The following is a 26,956-nucleotide window of genomic DNA, read 5'->3' on the forward strand; positions in this document are numbered from 1 at the left end:
CTGGCCACTTAGGGAAGTGTGCGGCTGGTGGTGGCCTGCTTGGGGAAACGGGCAGGAAGCTGGTGGTGGAGGCTAGGGAGGGAGGGGAAGGATGGGAGGCGAAGCCCCAGAGCCCGTCGAAGGAGGCCAGGTCGGGAAGGGAATGGGGAGGGAGGGCAAGAAGTGAGACTGGAGCAGAAGGCAGAGAGAGGGAGGGCATGGACTGGGGAAGGAGGCGGGGGGAGAGGGCAGGAAGAGAGACTGGGGAAGGAGGCGCTGGGGAGTGTAGAAGAAACAATCAACCAATAGAATTCTCCCAACAAAACCCCTAAAAGTAAGTAAGCTACCTCACAGATGCTCTGTGTGGGTTCAGCTAGTGACTAAATAATAACTCCAGGTATCCTACTTACAATGATTCAACAGTGGGAACATGTCAAAGTTAAACAAAACCTCTTTAGCCTGTTTGACTGAACCACCAGGTAGCAGCAAATGAACATTTTTGAAGACCACAGATCTATAGGAGTGCAGCAAAGTCACATCGCAAATTGAGACAATATAACTCTTTGGATGACTTTCAGTGGGTAACTTGGATGTCTATGCTCAAATAAAGAGGCAGCAGGTAACTTAATGCTTTCTTCTGACCGCCTTCAAAGCTGTGACAAGCCACAGTGTTGCATTCTTTCTTTTTTAAAGACAATATTTCTTCAACTTTGTCCAAGTGCTAGCTGTGCAGCTTTTTATTGTGCAGACATAATGCTGGGGAGAAATTATCCTTAGAATTCAGAACTATGGAATACTCTAAGATTTGAACTGGAATAGAAAGGGATATTCACTTAATTCTGAGACGTAAAAAATGATGTCTAAACAAGCACAGTGGTCGTCTGCTTACCTGAGTCTGATTGATTGCTATATGGTTACCATGGAGAGGTGACTGCCGTTCTTTTTCTTTATTGTGACGACTACTCTGTTTACTGCGCTGGAGCTGCTGCCTCAATTTGGCAATCTGACGGAAAGAAGAGACAAAATCAAATAAGAGAAGGTGTGGAATAGACAATGCTTGCATCTTCAAACTAGTGGAGAGTAAACAAAAGCATCTCCCTTAACAAGTAAGACAAACTGTACAACTACAATATCACATTAGAGACAGGTGTGGAACAGAATTGCTTGTTGGATAAAATTTAGTCAGTCTGATCTAAATGCTCTCTTCTTTTCCAAACAGCTAACTTAATAACACTTTAAATTTAGCTTAAAATGAAGGATAACTTTTTACAGTACTTCAGAAAAAATAAACAGGTACACTTGAGTCACAGCCATATCTAACTACTCATAAAAACATAAAGTTGCATCTGTCTTAGAAGGAAGACAGGCTAATTCCATAGCTGTATCCAGAAACTTAAACAGGTCCTCTTTCCAAGATAAAAAGATGTTTGGTAATTACAACATTACATTTTGATGCAACATAGGATTTGCTTTCAAATATAAATGTTTTCCTTGATTTCAGAGTACAAGGACTACAGGATTGATCAGAGTTGCAACCTCTCCCAGAGAAAATGTTGGCTGCTGCTCATTTGCATATGCAAGTTAAAATAGCTAACCACAGTGAATCATCCAGCCCTGGCTCCACAGAGCTTGCTGCTTCTCAAAGGGCACCTCAGAAAAAGATGGTGTGCACATTTCTTTGGCCCCATGCAGAAGGGCCAGAGAAGTGTTACGATACAACCTTTTCTTCCATGAGCAGTAGTCACACTTTTTCTCCCATATGAAAATATGTTCCCTCTTTGATGGTTAAACCCTTCAAGAGTTTTAGCCCAGTATCAAGCCCATTCAGTTGCAGTTTACATAAAGGCCATCCTTCTGTTTGGATTCAGATCCTAAATGTTAATTTTGCTTTTGTACTGCTCCAATTTCTTAACACATCTTAGCACAATATCTACAGTTGTATACAATATGCTATTTCCATGACATTAACTGACCATACAAGAAGTTGTACAAGAATGTATACAAGTGCTTTCTATATTCAAATCCAAATTCATTAGCTGAATTTCATATCAAATGTGGCCTTATAATGATCACAAAAGTGTGTGAACCAGGGGCCCTATGTTGTATGTCAAATATCATTACAGAGAGAGATCCATGTTCACATAAACATTTTGGGGCTGGATTTTGTATTTTTCACATACCTGCTTGTTGGACAATGCACACAGCATAACCCACAACCCCACAGAACTGCCTGCAGCCAATCTTACCACAGAGCTCTATACTGACCAACTTCCCAGTGCTCTCTGTTCAGTCACTCACATTGAATCCTGAGACCAGGAGCCAATGTGGAGGAGCATAGGGCCCAAACGTGCTCCCAGGAAAACATGCAGAGCACTTCACCTACATGGGCTGTAACTTGTGGGACTGGAGGGCCCCCTCCTTGCCAAACTGTTAAGCACTTACTTCTTTTAGTTGATCAGCGCTCCCCCATGAAGCTGAACGCTGATGCGATCTCTTTTCTAATACCTCTTCTGCCCAACAGCTAGGTGTCTAAACGAATGAAAACCAACAAGTATGATTTGGTACCATTACTTGCTCTTGTTTTATAATTGTAATGTCAGAAAAACACAATTTAACATTCATAGAGTGCTTTGAGTGTTCAAAGCACTTCACACACAAATACCTTCTTACAACAACCCTGAACCAGTATCATCATCCCCATATTACAGATGGTGGGTGGGCTGAGAGAATGAGCTTGCCCAAGTTACGTAAAGAGTTTATGGCGGAGGTAAGAGCTGAACCACTAGACTTCCTGCACTTCAAGTTGCTGCACTACACTAGCTCTCTACAAACATGAGAGAGAATTTCCCCCCATATTTGTGAATCACTTTTTTTAAACCTTAGGAGTGCATTGTTACATGTATTTGTATTGCTTTATTACTGTGTGCTAAAGTCACAAACACATGTTTAGAATGTGCACAAGATTCACAACACTTAAAAGTAAAGTGTGCCGTTGAGTCAGTGTCGACTCCTGGTGACCACAGAGCCCTGTCATTGTCTTTGGCTCAACACTTAACTAGAGATAAAGCATACACCATGCAATAGACCAGTCTCCAAGCTCTGCTCCTGCCACATCCCGCACTTTCTCTACAACTGCCTATGTTGAAAATGCTGCTTTTAAAGGAAAGACAAGCCACAGGAACAGAAGCGGATGAGCAATTCTGAACAATTCAGATTGATTTTGAAGTGCAAAGTAAAATGTTTCAGCATCGTGACTGCAAAATATATGTTCTCAAACAAGAACTCATTAAATACAAGTTTAGCTCAAGAAAGGGGGGCAGGAAAGAAATGTTATCCTCCCCCCCCCCCAAGTCAGCCTATGGAAGTGAAAGAAATCCAGGTTGCAGTTTTGCTGCAGAAAATGTAGAAATCCTTAAAAGCAAGGCAGCTTTCAGAGCTATCCCAGACATCACCTGGTCACTCAGTACCATTTAATCACTTTATACTGAACTTTCTTAGCAAACTGTTTTGCCACTACAGGCAACAAAATTCTACTATCAACTAATTTGCACATACTTTAATACTATGAGAGCCTATTCCTTATAAATCAGTGAGGAAGGATAGGTCATATTATTAAATTATTAACCATGCAGAAAAACTATAGACATTTCTACAGAAACTAGTAAGACCATGATGTGACAGTGGCTGCACAGTCCCTACTTCTTTGCTCACATGCACAAGGCGCCTTTTGTAGCACAGAGAGGCTTCTCACCCACACACTCTTACTCATCATTCAGAAAATGCTTCGAATTCTTGGGGTGCACACAGAGCAACCTTGTAATTTGGCACTCCTCACCAGTGGCAAATAAAAGTTGTCCCGGGACAAGGCCCCATTACCAGCTTCTCTCAGCTCCCTCTTTCTTCCAACAGATGCACGTGTGCAATAGCCACAGCTATGGTTGCTCTGCTGTGGTAGAGAGATCACACCCAGACGGACAGCAGTGGTAAGAAAAAGCACAGTATTGTGGCTGCATCTACAATCTCCTCGCTCTCTACCAGCAACAAGAGGCAGGGCACTGCAGAAGTATCCATTACACAATGCTCTGCTGCCCCAGTTGGGAAGATGTAATGAGGAAGCTGGATATTGCATGAACTTGCTTGGCAGCTCACCTCTTCTGTAAAGAGGTAGCTCAGATGAAGTGGCAACAGCAGACAGATCAGGCTGTGGCAACAGAAAGGAGTGCAGGCAACAAAACCAAAGCCCCAATCCTATATCATCCTAATCACCATAGCCTGGGACAAATTACTTGAATTTGACAGTTGTGCCGTTGAGTCGGTGTCGACCACAGATCCATGTTGTTTTCACTGGTAGAATACAGGAGGGGTTTGCCATCTCCTGCGCAGTATGAGATGATGCCTTCAGCATCTTCCTATATTGCTGCTGCCCCATATAAGTGTTTCCCATAGTCTGGGAAACATACCAGTGGGGATTTGAACCAGCAACCTCTTGTTCCCTAGGCAAGTTACTTCCCCACTGCACCTTTAGGTGGCTCCACCAAAAACACTGAAACCAATAATTCCAAAGATATGGTGCAACACAGCTCTAGTGCCTGTACTCAGTTTCCTTTTGACTGCTGGTACCAAAAAGACTTTGTAGAAAGCTATAATCAGACCACCATTCCCACACATTTTAGAGGGAGGCATTTCAGCAATGTGGCTTTTTAGACCAATGAGCCTTCTACATGCCACTAAAGGTACAACAAGCCCAGACTGTTTTTGCCTCTAGTTACCCTACATGAAAGAAACAGAGAATAAAGATAATGAGAATGCAAAATAGCAGCTTGTATATGGTTTCAGTTCTGAAATAGTCAAAGGGGACAGAGCCCTGGTTTACACATTAGTTGGAATGTTTCATAGAATCAAAGAACCATTTTGAGCAGGAGCACTCCCAACATGTCAATGCCTGAACACAAGAGCTAGAACCTTGGTGAAAATGGCCGATCATAAGGGAGTCCCATTCATGAGATCTCCCCTCTGCTTTTTGGAGGGAGATAAAGTATGTGAATGGGGTCCCTCCACAATTGGGCTTTTTTGTGGAAGAGAACATCAGCTGGTGTGACACTTTTTCAGGGGAGGGAGAAGAAATAGGCTACCACTCCACTTACTGAAGGATCCAGGCAATACATACAAATATTTATATACCGCTTTTCGACTAAAGTTCCCAAAGCAGTTTACACAGAGAAAACAATAATAAAGTGATAAGATGGATCCCTATCCCCAAAGGGCTCATTGTCTAAAAAGAAACAAAGCAGACACCACCACCAGCCACTGGTGGGATGCTGTGCTGGGGCTAGATAGGGCCAGTTGCTCTCCCCCTGCTAAATATAAGAGAATCACCATTTTGAAAGGTGCCTCTTTGATTAATTATTCAAAAATGCAAATATTGGGTGGGGTGGGGACACACTGTCTTTTAGTGCTTTTCTTTCTACTCCAGCTGTGTTAGGGTCATGTGAAAATTGAGCTAATACATACCACTAATCTAATATGTTGTTGTGTACAGCATTCAGTAGCCTTCCCTGCCATTATTTGGCAGGTTTAGTGTTTTAGTTTAATGCCCGTTGGCTAAATACAATAAAAGAGATTTGACTTGTATGCATACCACTATGTGCTCTTAGATCATATCTACTCTCAGCTGCCAAAGCATCTCAAGAGCTGTAATATGATGACGGTTGAGAATTTTATTCTAGTCCACTTCCTAGAATTGTAGTTCCCAGAGTTCCCTAGAAAAAAATGATGATTAAAACGAGTCTGAGTGTGGGTAAGATGTAAATATGCCCTTTCAGAATCAGAGTTTTAAAAATACTCACATCATCTAGTGTAATGCATTTGTTCCTAATGCTAGCTGTCATTCAATTTAAGGTCTAGAGGAAGAGTTTCCCAATAGAACCCCTCCTCCCTCTTTTTGTTTTACCTCTCCTCCTACCCCCATACAAGGAGAAGAGAACCACTACCCTCTTCCCATTCCAGACAAGCTGGAATCTTTTCTGTGGGTGAGTTTACATCTACTTATCTGCAAGCTACGTATTATGAGGTCCCTAAAGTCAAGCTCACTAAGAGGATCAAAACCTAGAACGTCTTTAGATGGTGCAACACCAAAATACTGCTGGACTTCTGGTTACCCTTTTAAAGAGAGACAAATGGGTACAGAAAAAGAAAACAGGTTCAAGCAAAAGTGCTATTCATTTCAGGCTCAACTAAAAGTTCTAGAGCAGTACAAAGCAGGTGGAAATGATATATTTTGAGGAGTCTACAGTTTAATTTGCTGGCGTGTTTTGTTTTAGACTTTTTACCCAGGAATTATCTAGGAAAAAAGTAAAACCAGCTCATCTGATTGTAATACAAATATTCCACTGTAGTAATATTTGCAAGTTTCCCCACTCCTCAGGCATGTACCTCACGACATCCCCCACTACACACATTTCTCGTGTCTATTTTCTCAATGCCTATTAAACAGGAGAGAGACATATATTCATAAAGAAAACACTCAGCCACTGCTTTGAGACCTGGAAGCTGCATGGTTCTTTTGACTATAATGTCCAGTCCCCACTGTCTCAGTATAGCAGTTTTATATATCATTGCGTTTTCCTACATCTCATACACTAACTGAATACCTGCACAAAGCCCTTAAACTGATGCCCTTCCAGGCTAACTCTTGTGTGTGGTATTCTCTTGCACTGGGCAACATCTAGACTAAAATTAACCATTATGAAGTACCACAGAAATAAATCATGACTAACTAATCTGATCTTGTCCATTGCATATTAGGGGCACAGTTATCCGTTCCAGTCCTCCATGTTTGAGTGTTTTTTGTTGCTGGTGCTCTGTATTTTATGGTCTCATTGTGTATATTTTTTAAACTTTAGATTTGTATTGTTATATTCCAATTTAATATTTTTCTTCTGTACCTGTTTTATATTGTTTTTAATGTTTTGTAAACCGCCTTGAGATTATTGAGATTATTTTATTTTTAATAAAAGGAAGTATACAAATCTAACAATTTAAAAGGAAAAAAGGCCAGAAACTTTGGTCCCTGGCTCCATGTGAATACACAGAGGATATGAACAAGGAGTAAATTACTTGCTTATAACCACCGAGTCATGAATAAGCCCACAAAAGAGAACATGGACAGAGTTGCAATGTGGTACACGAGTAGTATGCCGTGCGTAGTAGTCTGAGCATACACACATACAACCCATAATTATATACTTGTTGCAAGTGTTTGCCTAACAGCCACATAGCTGAGTTCTTCAACAGGGACTTTGGCCCTTCTTCCACCCCACCCCTCTTCCATTAAAAAGCAAAGTGTGGACAACAAGACTCCTAGATGCACTATTTAACATAACCTAATATAAAGTGTTGACAAAATCAGAGAGTATATCCTAATGAATCCACTGAATTATTTCAGGGTTTGAGGACTCAATTTTCAGATGGAGTCTAAGGGTAAAGTGTGTCATCGAGTCGGTGTCGACTCCTGGCAACCAAAGAGCCCTGTGGTTGTCTTTGGTAGAATATAGAAGGGGTTTACCATTGTGATCTTCCACACAGTATGAGAGGATGCCTTTCAGCATATCACTGCTGCCCAATATAGGTGTTTCCCATAGCCTGGGAAACATACCAGTGGGGATTCGAACCGGCAACTTCTGGCTTGCTAGTCAAGTCATTTCCCCACTGTACCATTAGGTGGCTACTGGAGTCTAAGGATAGGTATGCAAAATCACTTGACTATGGTGAATCAAGACTCAAGCCTAACAAGCCCACATATTCCCCTCCTCTCCTTACCTCCTTGTCTCTGGTACAGAGCCTAGCCACTTCCTGATTTATTTATTTTTAAACCAAGGCTCATGCAAATCTGGGTACTGTGATTTAATCCTAGTTTACAAGTAAGGTGGTTCAATCCTTTCTCTATTGCCAGTATTGGGATTTTTAGAACCAGTTGTCTCCATAGATTTGCAGCCTTCGTGGTCACAACAACTGCTTAAAGATGCACAGTATGTACATGGCAGAAACGAAACAAGTTGCTCTAGTAAGTACTAAACTGCCTATTTTCCTTTCACTATCCCTACAACTGGGCTAAATTTGGTCCAAATCAGTTAGGCAGTTCACAAGCTAGCCTACTTTCATGTATTTGTTCATGCATCTGCCACTGAATTGGGTGGATGACAATCACAAACCATGCTTTTGAGGGGTCCCAATGTGTCACTCACTACAACTGTACCAAATTTGGTTCAAATTGGTTACCTCAAACATTCATGTGTCTGCTATCTTGAGTTGGTGTGGATGACATCATCGCAAACTATGCCGTTGTGGTCCCTATAACTGTACCGAATTTGGTTCATATTGGTCCAGGCATTGCAAAGTTGATGGGCGCGTGGGGAGGAGACACATGGAACACTGGGTGATCTCATAAGCCTACTGGAAAGCAGGGTGGATTTGATTTAAATCAAATTGATTTAAATCACGATTTAAATCACTAGCAGGGTGGATAAAAATAAAAAAAAATCCGATATAAATCAAAAAAATCCGATTTAAATAAAAAAAATCCAATTTAAATTAAAAAAATCCAATTTAAATCAACAAATCGGATTTTTTTAAATTTAAATCGGATTTTTTTGATTTTTATCCACCCTGCTAGTGATTTAAATCGTGATTTAAATCAAATCCACCCTGCTGGAAAGTAAGCTAAAAAGATACTTGAGAAATGTGCACCTTGAAAACTGGCAAGGAAATGCCATTACAGAGTTCCAAGGTTATCACAGATCACACACAACTCTAGTAACATCCCATTGCTATATATACACACTCTGATTTTATTTCAGACCAAGTTATATGTATCAAGTATTTTGTTTTTACAACTCTATACAAAACCTCAGCCACTGGGATTACTGTCAGAGTGTGAACCATGAATGCTTGCTTGCAGCAAGGGGAAAAAGCCCGTGTTGTCCACATTTGATACCTTTACTGTTGGCTGTTGCAGATGACTATGCCACTTCAGGTCCTGGGGACTTCTTCTCAGGGCCTCAAGCACAACCCCTGGATCCAAAAGTACCATCTTCATTTGCAACTTAGTTCCTTTTTTCGCACACAAGGGTTCTTTTAAACCACTCTCACAAATTTAAGCCTTGGGCCTAATCCAGTGGGGCTTTTTAATGTTTTTATGATGAATAGCAATAGAAGAGCCTCAGGGTCACTGTTTTGAAGTTTGAGGAACAGAATTGAGAATATGGAAGATCTCCATTACAGGAGAGGGGTGTCTTTGAGTGGATGAACTGCATTAGGGGAGCCTTCTGTCATACCCTCCAGTGGTTAAGACACAACCACCAAGGAACAGATGATTGTGTCTTAATTTGTGCAGGAATGAGTCAATAGATTGGTTTTTCAACCCTTGCTCAGTTCAAAATACTGCTCCCCATTAAAAGCTATTTGCGGACAAGGGATTTACAAGCATCATTTACTATTTACTATTTATTTACATATATTTACTATCTACTATTTATTTTACATATATTTACTATTTTAGAAATATTCTTTATTTTGCCTTGGAAAACAACATACAGGAATCTGTAGAATCACAGCCAGTGGTTGCAATTGCACAGCTAAGGCTGTATCACTTTGAAGAGGAACAGCCTTGCTAAAACTGAAGGTGCCAAAACATGTAGACAGAATCCAAAAACTAACTCCATATTCAGCCAGCATATTTGCCAAGCTAAGCAGTCCTCATAGCCTATCTTGTCTTCCCCCCGCCCCCCGCCTCTGTCTATTCTGCCTCATACAAAAAGGTGGTTTGAATATCAAGCAAGCCTATTTTCCACTTGATTTGCTGGTCAAGTTGTATGTTTATTAAAATTTTCTAGAACTCAACTGCTTGAAAACACGGCCCTAGAGATGATATTTACAAAATCAGAGGAAGAGAAAACAAGTTTTGAAATACAATTTTAGAAAAGCTAAAATATGTGCAAGCATCAGAATGCTATATTTGCTAAAACATCTTACAGCTGAAAATATATTTCTGTAAACGCAAAATACAGAATAAGGAAGATTAGTGTTCTTGTGTGTATCTGAGGAATTTTTTAAGAGGCAGAGCTACAAGCCACTTTAAAATTCACATATATTTTTTTTGTACGAGAAGAGTTTCCCTATAATATCCTGGTATTACCTCTATAATGCATTGTCAGGATTCCACAGGCTTTGAAAGATAGGTTTCCAGAGCATCAAATGCTCTGCTTTGTGGGTTAATTGTCCACATTCTTTTAAAAGCATTTAACACAGGCACATGACACGTTTTCTCATACACTTCAGCAGTATCGAGTCAAATGATGAGAGGCGGCTAGCAAATGAATTCAGTATCTCAAAAGATCCTTCCCTCAAGTCATAGACAAACATACCTAAGAGCACAATACAAATGAATGTGGAACAATGTCTCCTTGCTTCTCCAAAGAACTAGCAGTGAGGGAATGAGAAGGGGAGGAGCCCTAGTTCAGTGCTAGAGCACTTTCCAACTTCAGTCTCTGTCATCTCCAGGTAGGGAAGTGAAAGAACCCAGTCTGAAACCCTGGAGAGCCACTGCCAGTCAGATTACACCATACTGACAAAGAGGGACCTATGGTTTGAGTCAGTATGTCGCTGCCCTCATATGTACAAAATCTGTCTCTCTCTCTGGGGCTCGCTCACACACCACATTGTGGAATCTCTCACACAGTTTCAAAACAAATTCTTTTCCTTACAAGCAACTACATATTGTACACAGTTTTTACTACACCTTAATTAAAATCCATCAGGTCCCCCCAGCAACCAATCAAGTTATTGGCCATATCTGGGTTACAGACTGAGATTGCCTGCCAGCTGTCCTTCCTTGAACTATGTGAAGCACTCTATGTTCAATATAAACTACTGCAGAATAAGAGGTGTCAAATCAAGACACCCTGGATTGTGTCATCTTGGATCAAGTACAGAACAAAATGACCTTCCGTTATTCTGAAATAGTTGGACTATTTTAAATAGCACCTTCGTTTTTCTAAGACTCACGTGCCTACTTCATCCATTACTACAGGAGATTAACACAGTTTTCTAAAGTGCTGTAGATCTAAATTTGGTCTTTGATGACTCATTTCAGTGCTATACTGCTAAAGTGACTTCTATAATTATTGTAAAACAACAGATTAGCAGTTGAAATCCGCTAAAAAGGCTATTGCATAGTAACTTGCACAATTCATTTAATTCACAGTGAATATGGCATTCCCACAATTTTTATTTAGCACTTGGGCAAGCTGGGTGGGAACTAATTAGTAGGTGGGAAGGCACAAGCTCACTGCTACAGAACCAAGGATGAGAATTCTGAAAAATGAATGGACTTTTTATACATAGAAGTATAAGCTTCCTTTAGTCTTCGAGTAAACTGCAGCTGGCCCAAAAATCAGTTTATAGTTATCTACTAAATTGCTGAAAGTCTAGACAACAGATTAAAAAACAATGATTTATTAACAGGACAGACACCACCAGGAGTTTTGTGGACAAGTTATCAGTAAATGCAGAGACCATTCCAAAATAAGATACAAAGGAGTTTAACTTGCAGTATTTTTACAAATGAACACCACCTTGCAGCACAATCCTAGGCCTGTTTACTTGGAAGCAAATACTACTGTGTTCAATGGAGCTTACTTACAAGTGTGTACATACAGGGCTGCACCCTTATGATTTAAGATTCTAATCTCATCAAAACCCAGATACCTGCATCACATGATTTCACCCAGACAATCATTGATTGCACTCCTCTTTTACATAGAGTGACTAAAACCATGCATCTACTAAGTATTAACCATTCCATTAACGCAGAATCATTCTTGCTCCTTCAACACTAACAAGACAATAAGGCAAGCAAGCAATAGCAGATACCACTGTAGAACAGAGACACAACATTAAAGTAGAATCATCTCCAACAAAATAAAGTGACCATGTTTACAAAGGCTTATGTTAAACTAAGTATGTGGGAGAGAGGGCATTTCATATATACTTTGAGGTCTTACTAGGCTGCTCAAAGGCAGAAAAATGCAGCAGCTCCAATTAACTTGGAAAAAAACACTCCATGTAATCTGCCTGTACAGCTATATTAGACTGGCAATTCATCAACTGCAGAATTTGAGTTGAAACTTTCAATCTCAGCTTACACCCTGAAAATCCTAAACAGCTTGCCAGAATTTTCAAGAACTTCCATCAAATCTATTCTATACAAGCCAATCAGATGACATTTGTTCCACTGACCCTTATGGAAAGGTTCATGTGTACAGATCAGTCCTTTTCCCCCTCCAACAGACTAACACTGCAAATTGTCTGGAACGTCTCAGGGACACTGGGTATTTTATTAGCCAGATACTGTTTTATTTATCTTGGTTAGCATGCCAAGACTGCAATTATTTAACACTATGTACTAGCAAAAGATCAAAAAAAGTGTTTAGGAAGGTGTCAAATTGACACTAGCTATGTTGTCATATGTTTTCTGTTCTGGAGTGAAAATTCCAGCTTTTCAGCAAATCTTTAAACAAGGCAGTGTAACGTAAGGGTCTAGCAATCCACCAATTATCAAAATGAGGTTATCAAAATGAGGATTAATAAGTGTCCATTCTCCTCCCAATTCAAGAGGGCAGCAGGAAGAAAGAGTACAAATCCTATACATGAAAATGAATCCTATACATGCATAGCTGCAGACTTTAGCTGATAAAAGTTTGGGCAATCTTCTTGGATTATGCCTGCAGCAGATATTTTTCCCAGAACAAGTGAAGGGTCAAGGGATTATCTGACCAGCAACCCTAATTCAGTACTGGTACTGAAGATGCCAGTATCTCAAGATACTGAAGTAGTGCTGAAGGGAGCGTAATTGCAAGAGGATACTGTCTCCCTTTTCCTCAAAGGGCAAGTTGAAGCATCTCAACTTGTATGAATCTCATTGGCCCTGTGCTCATCTTTGCATGCAGGCACTGCAAGCCAACACAAACACGATGGAGCAAAAGAAATGAAATACACCAGACAACCTCTCTTTCAGACACAAATTAGTAAATGCTTTTTGCCAATGTGACTGTATACATGGCCTTTGAAGAATGTGCTCTTAAGAACTGTATTGCTCTTTGAAAAGCAAATTGGACTAAAATTAGATTATGAGTATTCCCTGCATACCCAAGTCTCATCACCTTATGCTTCAGCTTTAAAGAGTTACACACAGATGAGCAGGAAGGACTAAGATTATTTTTAAAAGGTAGATAAATAAATGTACTTTGGTCCAACTTTGCTGCAAAACAGAATGATTACCACCTAGATTTTACTGCTACTGTTCGAAACCTCAGTCTTTCCAGAAGACTATTAAAAAAGAAGCTGCTTTATTTAAGAACACCAAGACAACACTAGTCCCAATGTACCACTTCATCTCTTCCAATAATGGATAATGGGATAGGGGACAGTTGCTAGGGAATGGCTGTGGTGCCTGCTTCCTCCCAATACTCAAGGAGACATTCACCCCAGGTCTAAAAAGCATAAACACATATTTTATGTGGCAAGCAGGGGATGGGTGTTCTCAACAAGAGAAAGACTCCTGCCCCAAGGAGCTTACAACCAAAGTTTTGACAAAGTCAACCGGAGGGGGTGGGTGGGTGTAGGAGGAAGGAATGGGAGAGATGAGTGAACTAGAGAGATTTTTCTATTTAGGAAGATAACCTACTTTTCCTATGTTCTGCCTGCATTCTCAAGGCTTTTGAATGCCAGAACTGCCTACACAATGCAAGATAGCAGTTATATGCAATCTCAAATAATAAGTAGCAATGTTTGGTTCTCAAGCTTACCTGAGTAGATTTATCCTTCATGCATGAAGGGTAATGTATGTGGGGATCTCGTGGCCACTGTCCTGTGAGGTAAGGTCCCGTTATTGTGTCCAAAGAAGAAGTTCGTCTTATGGTGCTAGATGTCCTGATTTGCTGGGCTTTTGGTCTGTCCACTGAAACAGAAACATGTTGCACATAATGTGAGTTTGGTGCTGTGAATAATTCAACCATCCACATCCTTTTTTCAATGTGGCAGCTTATACAAAAAGACTTGCTAATTATCAGAAAATACGCTGTCAAGACCAACTGTATGCAAACTCCCTTAAGTAGACAAAACCTCCAGTGGTTGAAGTAAGTTAGAGCAGTGCCAAGCACACCAACTAGAGGGAATGTGCACATCTGCTACAGCCTAGTTAGAGTAAAAGTAGACTGCAGCGGGCATTCACATGAGAATGTATACACACCCATTTATTGCAATACAGCTGTCCTAGCTAAAGGATCCTTGCCCATCTGGGCTGGTAAAATCTACCGGAGTACTACAGGCAGATAGGCAAAGGAGACAATTAATGCTTCTCCAGGAGCATCAGAAAAGAGGCAATGATAAAGGCAACTGCTGACAAAGTTTCCTCCTGATCCTACCATTCTTAGGAACATAGGAAGCTACCATATACAGAGTCAGACCATTGGTCTACCTAGCTCAGTATTGTCTTCAGACTGGCAGTGGCTTCTCCAAGGTTACAGGCAGGAATCTCTCTGAGCCCTATCGTGGAGATGCCGGGGAGGGAACTCTGAACCTAGAAGCTCTTCCCAGAGCGGCTCCATCACCTCAGGGGAATATCTTACAGTACTCACACTTCTAGTCTCCCTTTCATACACAACCAGGGTAGACCCTGCTTAGCTAAGGGGACATGTCATGCTTGTTACCACAAGACCAGCTCTTGACAACCATAAGCCAGTTTCTAACCTTCTTTTCATGTAAGGCAGGGATTCTCAACATGTGGGTCCCCAGATGTAATTGGACTTCAACTCCCATAATTCCCAACCAAAGGCCACTGAGGCTGGGGATTATGGGAGTTGGAGTCCAATAACATCTGGGGACCCACACGTTGAGAAACCCTGATGTAAGGCAACCGAGCATGTAGCAGCTTCTCAGTTAAGATAGGTGTAAGACTGATTATTCTTATCCAGTTCGATCTGGCCTCTAGCCCAGTTTGGGGACAGAAATCACTTTTGTTGCTCTAATGGACAATATGCTGGGAACAGGACAGGGGAGTGTGTCACCATTCACTTCGCTGAACCTCTCAGAAGCTTTCAATACAATTGATCATGGTATCCTTCTGGATCTCCCCTCTGGGCTCTCTGGCCATTGGCCTGTGGAGTCCTGAAATGTTCAATATCTACATGAAACTTCTGGAACAGAGTGCCTGGAGATTTGGGCTGTGATACAGTCATATGTGAATGACTCCCACCTCCATCTCTCATGGTCATCTGGTTCAAGGGGCTGGGGATGTTTTGAATCAGTATCTGGAAACAGTAAGGGACTGGATGCGAGTAAGCATGGAAATTTAACCCAGACAAAACAGGTGCTGATGGTTAGTACCAGAGATGTGGGATTAAAGGTTTTCCAAAACAGAAACTTATCCCATATTTTATTTTTCTGTGGAAAGTCCAACATTCCTAAGAAGTCATTGTTTTCTAAAATACATTAGTAACAACAAATACATGCCAATGAAAAATTAGGCAAGCTTAGCAATTTCAAACTTATAATTAATGTTTTTCATGTGATCACTAGAAAGTGATGTGCCCATATCCTCTCACACAGAGGATACTCCTCCAGGGGGTGGGGGCCTCCTAGTAGTGGGTGATTCAATTGTTAGGGGCATAGAATGATAGGTCTGTGACCTGCATTTAGACAGTGCAGAGGTTGTGGACACCACACAGTGTCTAGACAGACTGTTCGGCAGCGCTGGGGAAGAGTCAGCTGTCGTGGTGCACGTCGGTACCAACAATATTGGGAAATGCAGTTGGGAGATCTTGGAAGCCAAACGTAGGCTGCAAGGTAGCATACTGAAGTCCAGGACCCCCAGGGTAGCGATCTTTAAAGTACTACCTGTTCCACACACAGGGCAGCCAGACAGGCAGAGCTGAGGTCTCTCAATGTGTGGATGAGATGGTGGTGCCAGGAGGAGGAATTTAGCTTTCTTAGGCACTGGAATAAATTCTGGGGCAAGCAAAGCCTGTACAAAAGGGACAAGCTCAATTTGAACCAAGATGGGAGCAGACTGCTGGAGTTTAAAATTAAAAAAAAGTAACAAAGCAGATTTTAAAATGACACGTGCGGGGCTGCTGACAGGAACTGGGTGATATCTCATTTGGCAAGCAAAGTCCCCTAAGGTGTGAGGGTGCAAATGTTTCAGATAAACCAGAAGGGGACAGAGTAGAACCAGGAGTAGAGCAGATGGAAGCACATGACAGCTGGTCAGAAAGGTCAAATGACAGTAAAGGAGACAGCACACACCAATGGCAAGTCAGAAACTCAGTTTTTAATATACCAATGGTTTTTATTTACCAATGCCAGAAGCCTCTGAGCCAAGATGGGTGAGCAAGAGTGCTTGGTTGCTAATGAAAACAGACATAGTGGGTGTAACGGAAACCTGGAGGAACAGTGAGAACCAGTGGGACACTTATTCCTTGTTACAAACTCTTCGGAAAGGCAAGGCAGGGGAGGACTGGGGATGGAGTAGCACTATATATTAAAGGGATAGAATCCAACAAGCTCAAAAACCTAGGAGGACTGGAATCCTCCACAGAAGCATTATGGGTGAGAAGGCTTGAAAGGAAACGTGTTACTAAGGATGGGCTATTGCTCTCCAGATCAAAACACTGAGAGTGACCTGGTACTGGAGAAGTAAATCAGAGAGGCATCAAAGAGAAACAGAGCTGTAATAAACGGTGACTTCAATTACCCTCACATAAACTGGGCAAATTAATGTGCGGGTATTGACAGTGAAGCCAAATTTATAGACATGCTAAATGACTGTGCCTTAGAACAGTTGGCCATGGAACCAACCAGAGAGAAGGTGAACTTGGACTTAATCCTGAGTAGTGCTTCCTTCAGAAGAGGAAACTTCTCAAAAATGATGGACTGGTAAAAAAGAAGCTAGAAGGGAAAGTCAGGAATGTCAAATTTTGGGTGCTTTTAGTAATCTTTGAATGGTTTAAATGTTTAATTGTTGTTTAATAGTTTTATTCTGCTGTTTATTTTTGTGAACCACCTAGAGCCTTTGGAGTCAAGTGGTTTATAAATTTAAAAAAACCAAATCACTCCAGAAAGCATGGAACTTACTTAGAACCACAATAACAGAAGCTCAATTGGAATGTCTATCAAGGAGGAGAAAAGGTGCCGCCAAGTTCAGGAGGATGCCAGCATGGCTAACAAGCAGAGCCAGGGAAGCTATAAAAGGGGAGAACCTTCAGAAAATGGAAGTCCTGTACAAATGAAGAGAACAGAAAGGAACATAAACTCTTGCAAAAGAAATGCAAGGAGACAATATGGGATGCAAAAAGAGAGCTTGAGGAGCATATAGCTAGACGAGTCAAAGGGAATAACAAGAACTCCTTTAAATAGATCAGAAGCAGAAAACCTGGCAGGGAGGCAGTTGGACCCTCAGATGAGGAGGGTGGGAAAGGGATGATTAAGTGGGGATAAGGAGATTGCAGGGAAGCTGAATGGGTTCTTTGCAGCTGTTCTCATGGCAGAGGATACTGACCATATACTCACTCTGGAACTGAGCTTCACAGGCTTAGAACTGAAGAACTGGGCCAATTTGATGTGACAAGAGAGGACATTCTAAAATTGTCTTGAAAAATGAAAAACTAACAAGTCGCCAAGGCCAGAGGGCATCCGCCAAAGAGTGGAACTCAAGGCCAGTTAGCTTAACTTCTGTACTGGGTAAATTGGGTGAAAGCATACTTAAGGACAAAACTGCTAAACATATAGAAGAACAGGCCTTGCCTGTTCTCCATGCTGGAGAACCAGCATGGTCACTAGCTTGGATGGCTTTAAAAGGGGTTTGGACAAATTCATGGAGGACAGGTCTATCATGGCTAGTAGTCTGGTGGCTATAGGCCACTTCTAGCCTCAAAGTCAAGAATCCTCTAAATACCAGAAAAGAGTTCTCCATGCTGGAGAACCAGCATGGCTTCTGCAAGGGCAAGTCTTGCCTCACTAGACTTTTGGAGTTCTTTGAGAGTGTCAACAGGCACGTGGATGAAGGTGATCCAGTTGACACAGTATACTAGCACTTCCAAAAAGCTTTTGACAAAGTTCCCCACCAAAAGCTCGAGTAAACTTAGCAGTCATGGGATAGGGGAACAGGTTCATGTGTGGATTGGTAACTGGTTGAATGACAGGAAACAGAAGGTAGGAATAAATGGATAGCTGTCACAATGGAGGGAAGAAGGAATCTGTACTGAGTCCTATGCTTTTTAACTTGTTCATAAATGATCTAGAACTTGGGGTAACCAGTGAAGTGGCCAAATTTGCAGATGATAATAAACTATTTAGGGTAGTGAAATCCACAAGAGATCATGAGGAGCTCCAAAACAATTTCACCAAACTGGGTGAGTGGCCCAAAGGCAACAAAATGGCAGATGGCAACAAAATGACAGATATGGTTCAATGTAAGCAAATATAAAGTAATGCATAATGGGGCAAAAAAATCCCAACTTCATATATACACTGATGGGGTCTGAGCTGTCTGTGACTGACCAGGAGAGTGATCTTGGGGGTCATGGTGGACAGCTCATTGAAAGTGTTGACTCTGTGCACGGCAGCTGTGAAAAAGGGAAGTTCCATGCTAGGGATCATTAGGAAGGGGACTGAAAATTAAAATGTGAATATTATAATGCTCTTAGATAAATCTATGGTGTGGTCACATTTGGAGTACTGCGTAAGTTATGGTCACTGTTTCTTAAGAAAGACATTGACGAACTGGAAAAGGTGCAAAAGAGGGCAACCAAGATGATTAGGGGCCTGGAGCACCTTCCTTATGAGGCAAGGCTACAGCATCTGGGGCTTTTTAGTTTGGAAAAGTTGTGACTATGGGAAGAAATGATTGAGATGTATAAAATTACTCATGGAATAGAGAGAGTGGACAGACCAAAATTTTTATCTCCTTCTCACAACACTAGAACCAGGGGTTATCCCATGAACAAAAGGCCAGGAAATTTAGAACCAGCAGAGGAAGTACTTTTCCACACAGTAATCTATGGAATTATCTGCCACAGGATGTGGTAACGGCCACTAGCTTGGATGGCTTTAAAAGGGGTTTGGACAAATTCATGGAGGACAGGTCTATCATGGCTAGTAGTCTGGTGGCTATAGGCCACCTCCAGCCTCAAAGTCAAGAATCCTCTAAATACCAGTTGCAGGGGATCAACAACAAGAGAGAGGGCATGCCCTCACCTCTTGCTTGTAGGCTTCTCAGAAGCATCTGGTAGGCCACTGTATGAAACAGGATGCTGGAGTAGATAGGCTTTGGGCCTGATCCAGCAGGGCTGTTCTTATGTTCTAAAGTGTGAGAGAGTACATACATGTTTTATTGATTTGTAAAACGAACACGCCAAACTGGATCACTATATGTTCAGGGCTTTATGAAACAAGATGTGCAAATGAGAAAATGCATGGGAAATCTTTCCTGAAAAGATTCTAAAAATTGATCTAGAAGTTTTTTCAAATCTATTTTTCTATTTTGCAGAAAAACAGAAATCTCTAGTTAGTAGGAAAGCCTATACAGGTGGCCCTCATTATTCATGGGGGTTCCGTTCTCACCTACAGGCACCAATGTGGAAGCCACAAGTAATGACACCTTACCCCTATGGGAATCTATCGGTTAGGTTCCTAAAAAGGGGGCGGGGGAGGAAGCAAGGCGGCAGAAATAAGAGGACAAAATCACAGTACCTTATTGTCTAGGTGTCTAGCCCTCCAGCAATGCCCCCAAATCCGGAAAATGGTCAAGTTTGGGCATGTATTAGCCAAAAATGAATAAAGAGAGCACGGGAGATCCACAAAATGGCTCTCTGCTGAAAAATGGCAGCCGGAAATGACAGTGGAAATTATTTCTGGCTACTCAAAACTGCCAAAAGGCGAGTTTTGTCAATTTTTCTACCCACGAATAAAGAAACTGGGTCTCTCAGACCCAACCTTGGATATGCAAAACCATGATCTGTAAGTCTGTGGATAATGAGAGCCACCTGTATGAGCATATACAGCTGGGCAACCACCAGTACAACTACTCTGTACACATTCCCATTAGGCCCATCTCCCAACTGAAGACATCTCAGTCCATTAATTATACCAGTTAACTGAACAACTAGACCTGAAGAAAAGTGCACTCTAAAAATTTATTCATGCACATGTGTCACAGAAGGCATCTTAGAAGATGTCCTCCATTCTTCTGCACCCAAGGGGTAATGCTTCCAAGATTGCCACCAGCATTTTTGCAGGTACTCATATTAAAAGTACATTAAACACTTTAAAAGTAAATTTCTGCTGCCTGATCAGGACACTTTAAGTCAATAAAAAGTTCAACTGATCAACTAAATTTTGCAATCCTTATTCCCATCATTTTGTGGACATTCAAGTAGTCCTGTGATCCCACACCTCTACATGCATCTTTCCATGTTTTCCTCCCAATGACTTTGCTGGCAATGGTGGAAAAAGCATGGTGGCAGAAAGTAATAGATTTTCACTGCATTTAAATGGCTGCATTATTTTATTTTATTTTACATTTTAAATAGTTGAGTGTAGTTTTACATTTTAAATAGTTGAGTGTAGAGACTGTCATCTGCTTTGGGACAGTAAACCATTTTCTCATTCATTTTGTTCTGAAAACTGCTTTGAGAACTTTTTTTTGTTCAAGAATGGTATTTGAATAACATCTCATGTTTGAATAACATCTCATTTAGAGCCCAATGGGGCAAGTTTAACACACTTCTAAGAGTCGCCAATATAATAGAAGTCATCAAGTACATATAGAAACCCACCTAATAATGAATATTCAAAAAAGCTGCAGTAATTAAAAGCTACCGCTCCAGAATAAGGTTTCAGATCCTGAGTGCCCAAAGGGAGCCAGCCAGGCAATCACCAGAGAGTTCCAGAGATGGGGAACCGCAACAGATAAGGCTCTTCATCTCAATGTCACGGCCCATGCTTGACAGTAGAGCCTCATCTGTAGACATTAACTCTGGTCAGAGTTACTGCCATTATCAACAAGCTGGATTGCACATAAGTTATTGATACGAAGATAAGTCCCACATTTTACATAGCATTATCCTGTCCTCAGTGATGAGTATAAGAAAGAATGGAACTCTGGATTAGGCTAGATGCACATGAGTAAATCAAAGGCACATCTCTGAAGCCTTGAAAAGGATCCAGTACTCCTAATGCACAAGTCAGGTGGTATGTTTTTCCTTTCCCTGCCACATCCTTGAGTAGTATTCACTAGGCAATATATTTTGAGGGTACCCCCACTCACCCATGCCTGTTTCTAGCGCAAGTGAGGAAATTCAAAGTGGTCACGCTGTGCAAGAGCATAGCCACTGCTGCTACTGGACAAGGGGGATTAAGTGTCCCTGGGCCACTGGGAACACCTCGGCATCCCTTGCCCCTCCCTACAGGGCATCCCCTTGTCCTTCCCCCACACCCAGCCAGTAAATGAAGCAGTTGCTGGCTGAAAGCAAAAGGCACGACCCCTCTCCTTCCCAGCCAGTGCTTTGTTCAAGAGCTGCCTGGGTGCTCCTCTGCCTCGCTCATGCCCCTCTTCCCATACTCACCCCACCACCTGCATCTGCATTAGACATGGCTGGCATGCCCACACAACAGCAACAGGAGGGAAAGAGACTGCCAACATGAACTTGTCCCCTGGCTGCCAGCAAGCTCCCTACACCCCTGGTACTGTGTCACATGGTGACCACTCCTAGATATTCAAGCAGGGCTGAGGAGAACCAGCCATAGGGATGTGCTGCTGGCAGTATCTGCACAGTGAATGTAACAGAGAGCCCAGCTCTCAAAGTGCAGCCAAGGCCAACTCTACCAAAGCCTCTAATGATATTACCTTAATGTCAATTATTTCTAATCACTCCTCTACCTGACACAGTTCAGCTGTACTCAAAGAACAATGGTTCAGATGTCTGTGTCTCCAACATCTTCTGTACCGATCTAGAGAAGCTAGATGAATTCTTTGCAATATCCTCACCTTTCTTTTGTCATTTAAAACCCCACTACCCCCTCTGTAGTGGGTTTCCTGCCTTCAATGCATTTAAGCAATTGCTTTAAAATCTACAACAATTTGCTTACTTTATCAGCTTACATTTGGATTTTCCAGATGGAGAATATGTCTTTAATACTGATTCTGTGTCTAAATTTTAATGTTTAATATATTGACTAACTTGCAAGTAAGAGTTGGGGGGGGGGAGTTTAACATTTGAGCATTTAAAAAAATTTCTACTGAAAAATAGTATCTAAGGGGGAAACAGAAAACCTTATGCAAAATTTTCTTTCAGAAAGGGTGAAAGTTAATGTTTTTCAAAATATTGTTACAGCCGATTATGCTGCAAAGCTTCTCGACTTAACAGTTACCTATCATAGCACTGCTTCTGTATTTGCCTAAATTACAAAACAAGCAACACTTGTAGGACTTGTATGTTGGAAAAGTAAAGAATTCCAGAATATAGAGCAACTAGGAGTCTGCCAAGAATACTGCTCCTACATCGTAGTGGAACGGCCTTTGAAGAACACAGCCTCTGGCTCTTCTTGCTTCATTTGCCTCCAATCCCTCCATTTGCTGCATCAAATGAAACCAACTGGATGCAAGTTTTAATGCACACAGAGAGTCAAGGACCAAAACACACAAGAAAAGCAAGCAGCATCTTTCAGTTCATGCTAAGTTAATGGCACAGATCCATTTTCTGAAGTATACAAAGCGCTAAGTGAAAGCTCAGAATCAGAAGTTATGGATCTTTCCGTTTCTGATTAGAGAAATATTTTAAAGGATATATTTACTGAAAGAGAGCAAGGTATTAAAAAGGTTCAGGATAGGTAATTTTGTTTGCAACTGTTATGATCTTTACAGCTTACTCCTAAGTATGCTTACTCAATAGCAAATCTTAGTGATTTCAATAGTGTTCACTCCCCAGTTCAGTGTGCCCAGAACTACAGTCTTATTCTACCCAACATTAATATCCACGTGCATTATTGTTCCTTAGTTACATTACAGAAATGAGTTTCTCTCAAAAATAAGTTTCTTAGGACAATGCTGAGATCTACCTACTGTTTTGAAGCCCGAATAAGAAAAGCCTCCCTTTGTTTACTACAATGCTGATGACTTAAGTTTTCAATTATTTTCCCAACTGGCAAACATTAAGATACTGACACATCTTATGGTGTAGCAGCTTGCAGCTCCATCCCTAACACTGCATCTACTTGTCTTCTAGATCTCATATAAGTATTCATCCATTAAGCAGCTCACCATTATGTAGTGTGATATTTTTTCATCTTATGTGAAATAGTTGTTTAAAAAAACCTGTTTAAAGATTCACATTTCCCTGACAGAACAAACACACTCTCCCATTGGCTGAGGTGATTATGACATCGGCACAGCTCAACCTCTGTTCAGGACAGGACAGAAACCTCAATCAATCCTGTATGTGACTTGTTTTGCAACAATTTCTTAACATAACTGAAAAAGGATTTATGAAAGGAAATTCAGGAAATCTACCATTTGTAGATTCCTGCACAATAGCACATTTGTTTGCAGGCAATAAAGATTACATAGGAGTGGAGATGAGCAAGGTGAAGACCATATATATGGTTAGTATTAGAGCTGGTTCTATAACTAAAACATCTCCCCTCCCCAAAATATTGCCCTTATACGTGGCATGCCAGTATAGGGGAAAGTATTTTTTATTTTTCTTTCTGTCAGGGTGGGTGAAATCTGCCCCTCTCCTCCAGGGAATGGAGAGTCTCTTGAAAATAAAGGACAACTTATTACATTTGAATGATTTAACTCATCTCTCAGAGGCAAACAGGGAAATGAGCTCAATCACATAGGCCTTGGCCAAGGGTGGCTCTAGTGTGGGCTGTGAACCACATATTAGTTTTAAGAACGTAAGTACATCCCGGCTGGATCAGGCACAAGGTTCATCTAGTCCAGTATCCTGTTTCACACAGTGGCCCACCAGATGCCTCTGGGGAGCCCACAGGCAAGAGGTGAGGGCATGTCTTATCTTCTGCTGTTGCTCCCCTGCAACTGATATTGAGAGGCATCGTGCCTCTGAGGATGGAGGTTGCCCATAGCCACCAGACTAGTAGCCATTGATAGTCCTGTCCTACATGAATTTGTCTAAGCCCCTTTTAAAGCCACCAAAGCTGGTAGTCATCAAGACATCCCATAGCAAGGAATTCTATAGATTAATTATGCAATGTGTGAACAAGTACTTCCTCTTCAATACCACCCAAAACTTGCATCTCTGGGAGTTTTGACAGGCAGAAACTCATTAAGTGTAGCTTCAACTACTACTACACATTTATACACTGTTTTTCAACCAACATTTACAAAGCGATTAACATATAAAAATTTGGTTTCCTGTCCCCAAGGGCTCACAATCTTGAAAACAAAAACAGAAGATAGACACCAGCAGCAGCCACTGGGGAGGTGCTGTGTTGGGGTTAGATAGCGCCAGTTGCTCTCCTCTTGCTAAATATATGAGAACTGCCCCCCCCCTAAAAACAAAGGCTGCTTCTTTGATCATTTGGCAAGCATTTGGAGATGGGAACCTCCCCAGTTGAATTTCTGGCTATCATGAAGCTGAAGTACAGACCAAATAACAGGTGCTGTTTCCAACTGCTGGATGTAATGCAACTGTTATAAATCATGGGCCCTCTGGCCCTTTCAAGGAATTCAGTAGCCTCTTCTGCTTATGAGTTACAAGGTTGGAGATTGTAAAAGCCAGATAGGAACTCTGAAGCCTAGCAGTTCCTAGGTAAAATGAAGGGCTGCTGTCAAATAGAAGCGGCAACACTATCACTGGTGAACAGCTGGGGCCTACCTGATACAGGGGAACAGGCCCAATTTACTTCAGAGACCCGAGTTAAACCATTCAAGTGTAATAATGGTTGCCCTTCATTTTCAAGAGATTTTACCAGCCCTGACAGAAATTATTCTCAGCTGTTAGAATGAAAGGCAAAAAAGAGCAGGAAACAGGCACTTCCCCCCTCCAACCGTGGCACAGTTGCTCCCTGCTTTTAAAAAGGGGCAGTTTTTAAAAAATAAAATAAAAATAAGTAAATATACAATATTGGAGAATAAGCAGCTTGTTATAATTTATTTGTGTTAACACTGAAATGATTGACACACAAAAAACATGGATTTCTCACTGAATGCCATTTCTCTTCTCACTGCATCTACCCCAAACTTTCTGTCACTTCTTCTCTTTAGGTACATGCACATATATTTTTTCCAGTGTACTTTTTGGTTGCGCTCTTGCACGGTGGTACTATATAACACTCGTAACGTCTGGATTTTTCAAAATCACAATTGGTTTTGGTCAGATTACTGCAGGAAACTTCATTCTCCATATTCAGAATTACGAGACCTCAAAGAAAAAGAGCAGGAGAGATGTCACAGCAGAGCCAACATGGCTGCTGCCTGTTCGGGTGTGTGGTCAGCTAGGCATTTCAAGCCTTGATTGCAGCAGCATATGAGCAGATTTCAGCAAAATTACACAGAACAGATTATTTGTAATCACTTATTGGTGAGAATTGAATTAAATTTAAATTCCACAAGCTGTACAATTATGTTCCAATTAAGTTATACAGGCTACCTTACAACTTTTAATATGAAACATAGGTTTAAGTTTGATAGGAAAATACTGCATATTTCAGTTTCCCCACAAAATTCAGTTTCTGCAAAATGTGGTTTTCTATGGACTCAGATTCTACATTTCTAAATGGACTCCATATTTCTTTTTGATTTACTGAGCACCACTGCCACCAGTCTGACTATTCTGTGCTTTTTATATTCAATACCTTGTGTCTACAGTACATGTGAGGGTGGGAGGAAGAGCAATACTGATAAATATTCCTATATTTAGCTGCAGTGCCAAGCTCAAAGATATAACTGAAGTTATCAAACTGGCTATCCACTTGAGTCACAATTTCTACATAAAGTACTAAATAAAAGCATGAGTTTTCCAGTCAGGTTTACTGGGATTATGCAGCTGGGACTATTTTATTGTTTTAAAGAGCAAACAAAATTACCTGTTTATCTGTTTTACTAATTTTGTGAGCTGCCTCAAGCAGCCATGCACTGGAAGAGGAGAGAATAAATATTTTAAACAAACAAACTAGAAAATATTAAGACTATGGAGTGAAGAAAAGATTATACAACCCCATAACTGCTAATGAATGCTTGGATTATAGCCCAACCAGATCATATTCAAGAGCATTGCTCTTCTAGAATACACAGTAAAGCCAAACTGTTTTTATTTAAATAATTTTCTTGTGAATTCCAATGCCTTATACTTTAGAATCACCTGAATTGGCGGTTGGGGCGGGGGGGGGAGAACTAACTATACTAGTCTGGATTCCCAAAACAAGTCCTATAGATGTACAGACACTGCTTAAGTCACAAAAAATGAAATACATGTACAATTTGAATTTATTAAGCAGTTAACAAAAGATAGCATTTATATTTATGATACAATTTTAGTAGGCTTTTGGACACTAATATTTATTTAGACAAGTTATGAACATACTCAGTTAAATTTAACCAGCTGCACCTTCAGCACGTTTGTTGGTTTGTTTGGTCAGCAGAAACACACAAGTTGGGGCTGTGACAAACTGGAGAAGGGAGAAGAAATTACTGGGAAATTCCCAGCAGTACAGTACAACAGAATGAGAATGCTGAACTCTGGGGCTAAATAACAGCTTCCTTCTCACTAGCCTTGAACTTCAGTAGTCATGTGCACTATAGCTATTTGGCAAATGAGTACCCAGAATGTTGGGGGCAGTATGCTAAATCATTGTAAACCGCTTAGAGAGCTCCGGCTATAAACCGGTATATAAATGTAAGTGC

The 26,956-nt window shown here is 41.1% G+C and overlaps 1 protein-coding gene across 2 annotated transcripts in view; it reads right to left on the minus strand.

Annotated features, from left to right (window-relative positions):
• The window catches only part of GLCCI1 (glucocorticoid induced 1), a 56,320-nt gene that overhangs the window by 17,021 nt on the left and 12,343 nt on the right, over positions 1-26,956 (minus strand). For both annotated transcript variants that reach the window (XM_053262193.1, XM_053262194.1), the window contains exons 2-4: positions 13,842-13,993; positions 2,422-2,508; positions 869-982 (exon numbers count right to left, since the gene is read on the minus strand). In XM_053262193.1, the coding sequence (XP_053118168.1) occupies positions 869-982; positions 2,422-2,508; positions 13,842-13,993 (353 nt within the window). The remainder of the gene's footprint in view (positions 1-868; positions 983-2,421; positions 2,509-13,841; positions 13,994-26,956) is intronic.

This window comes from Hemicordylus capensis, chromosome 6, assembly GCF_027244095.1.
Source record: "Hemicordylus capensis ecotype Gifberg chromosome 6, rHemCap1.1.pri, whole genome shotgun sequence".
In the NCBI taxonomy this organism is placed as follows: domain Eukaryota; kingdom Metazoa; phylum Chordata; class Lepidosauria; order Squamata; family Cordylidae; genus Hemicordylus; species Hemicordylus capensis.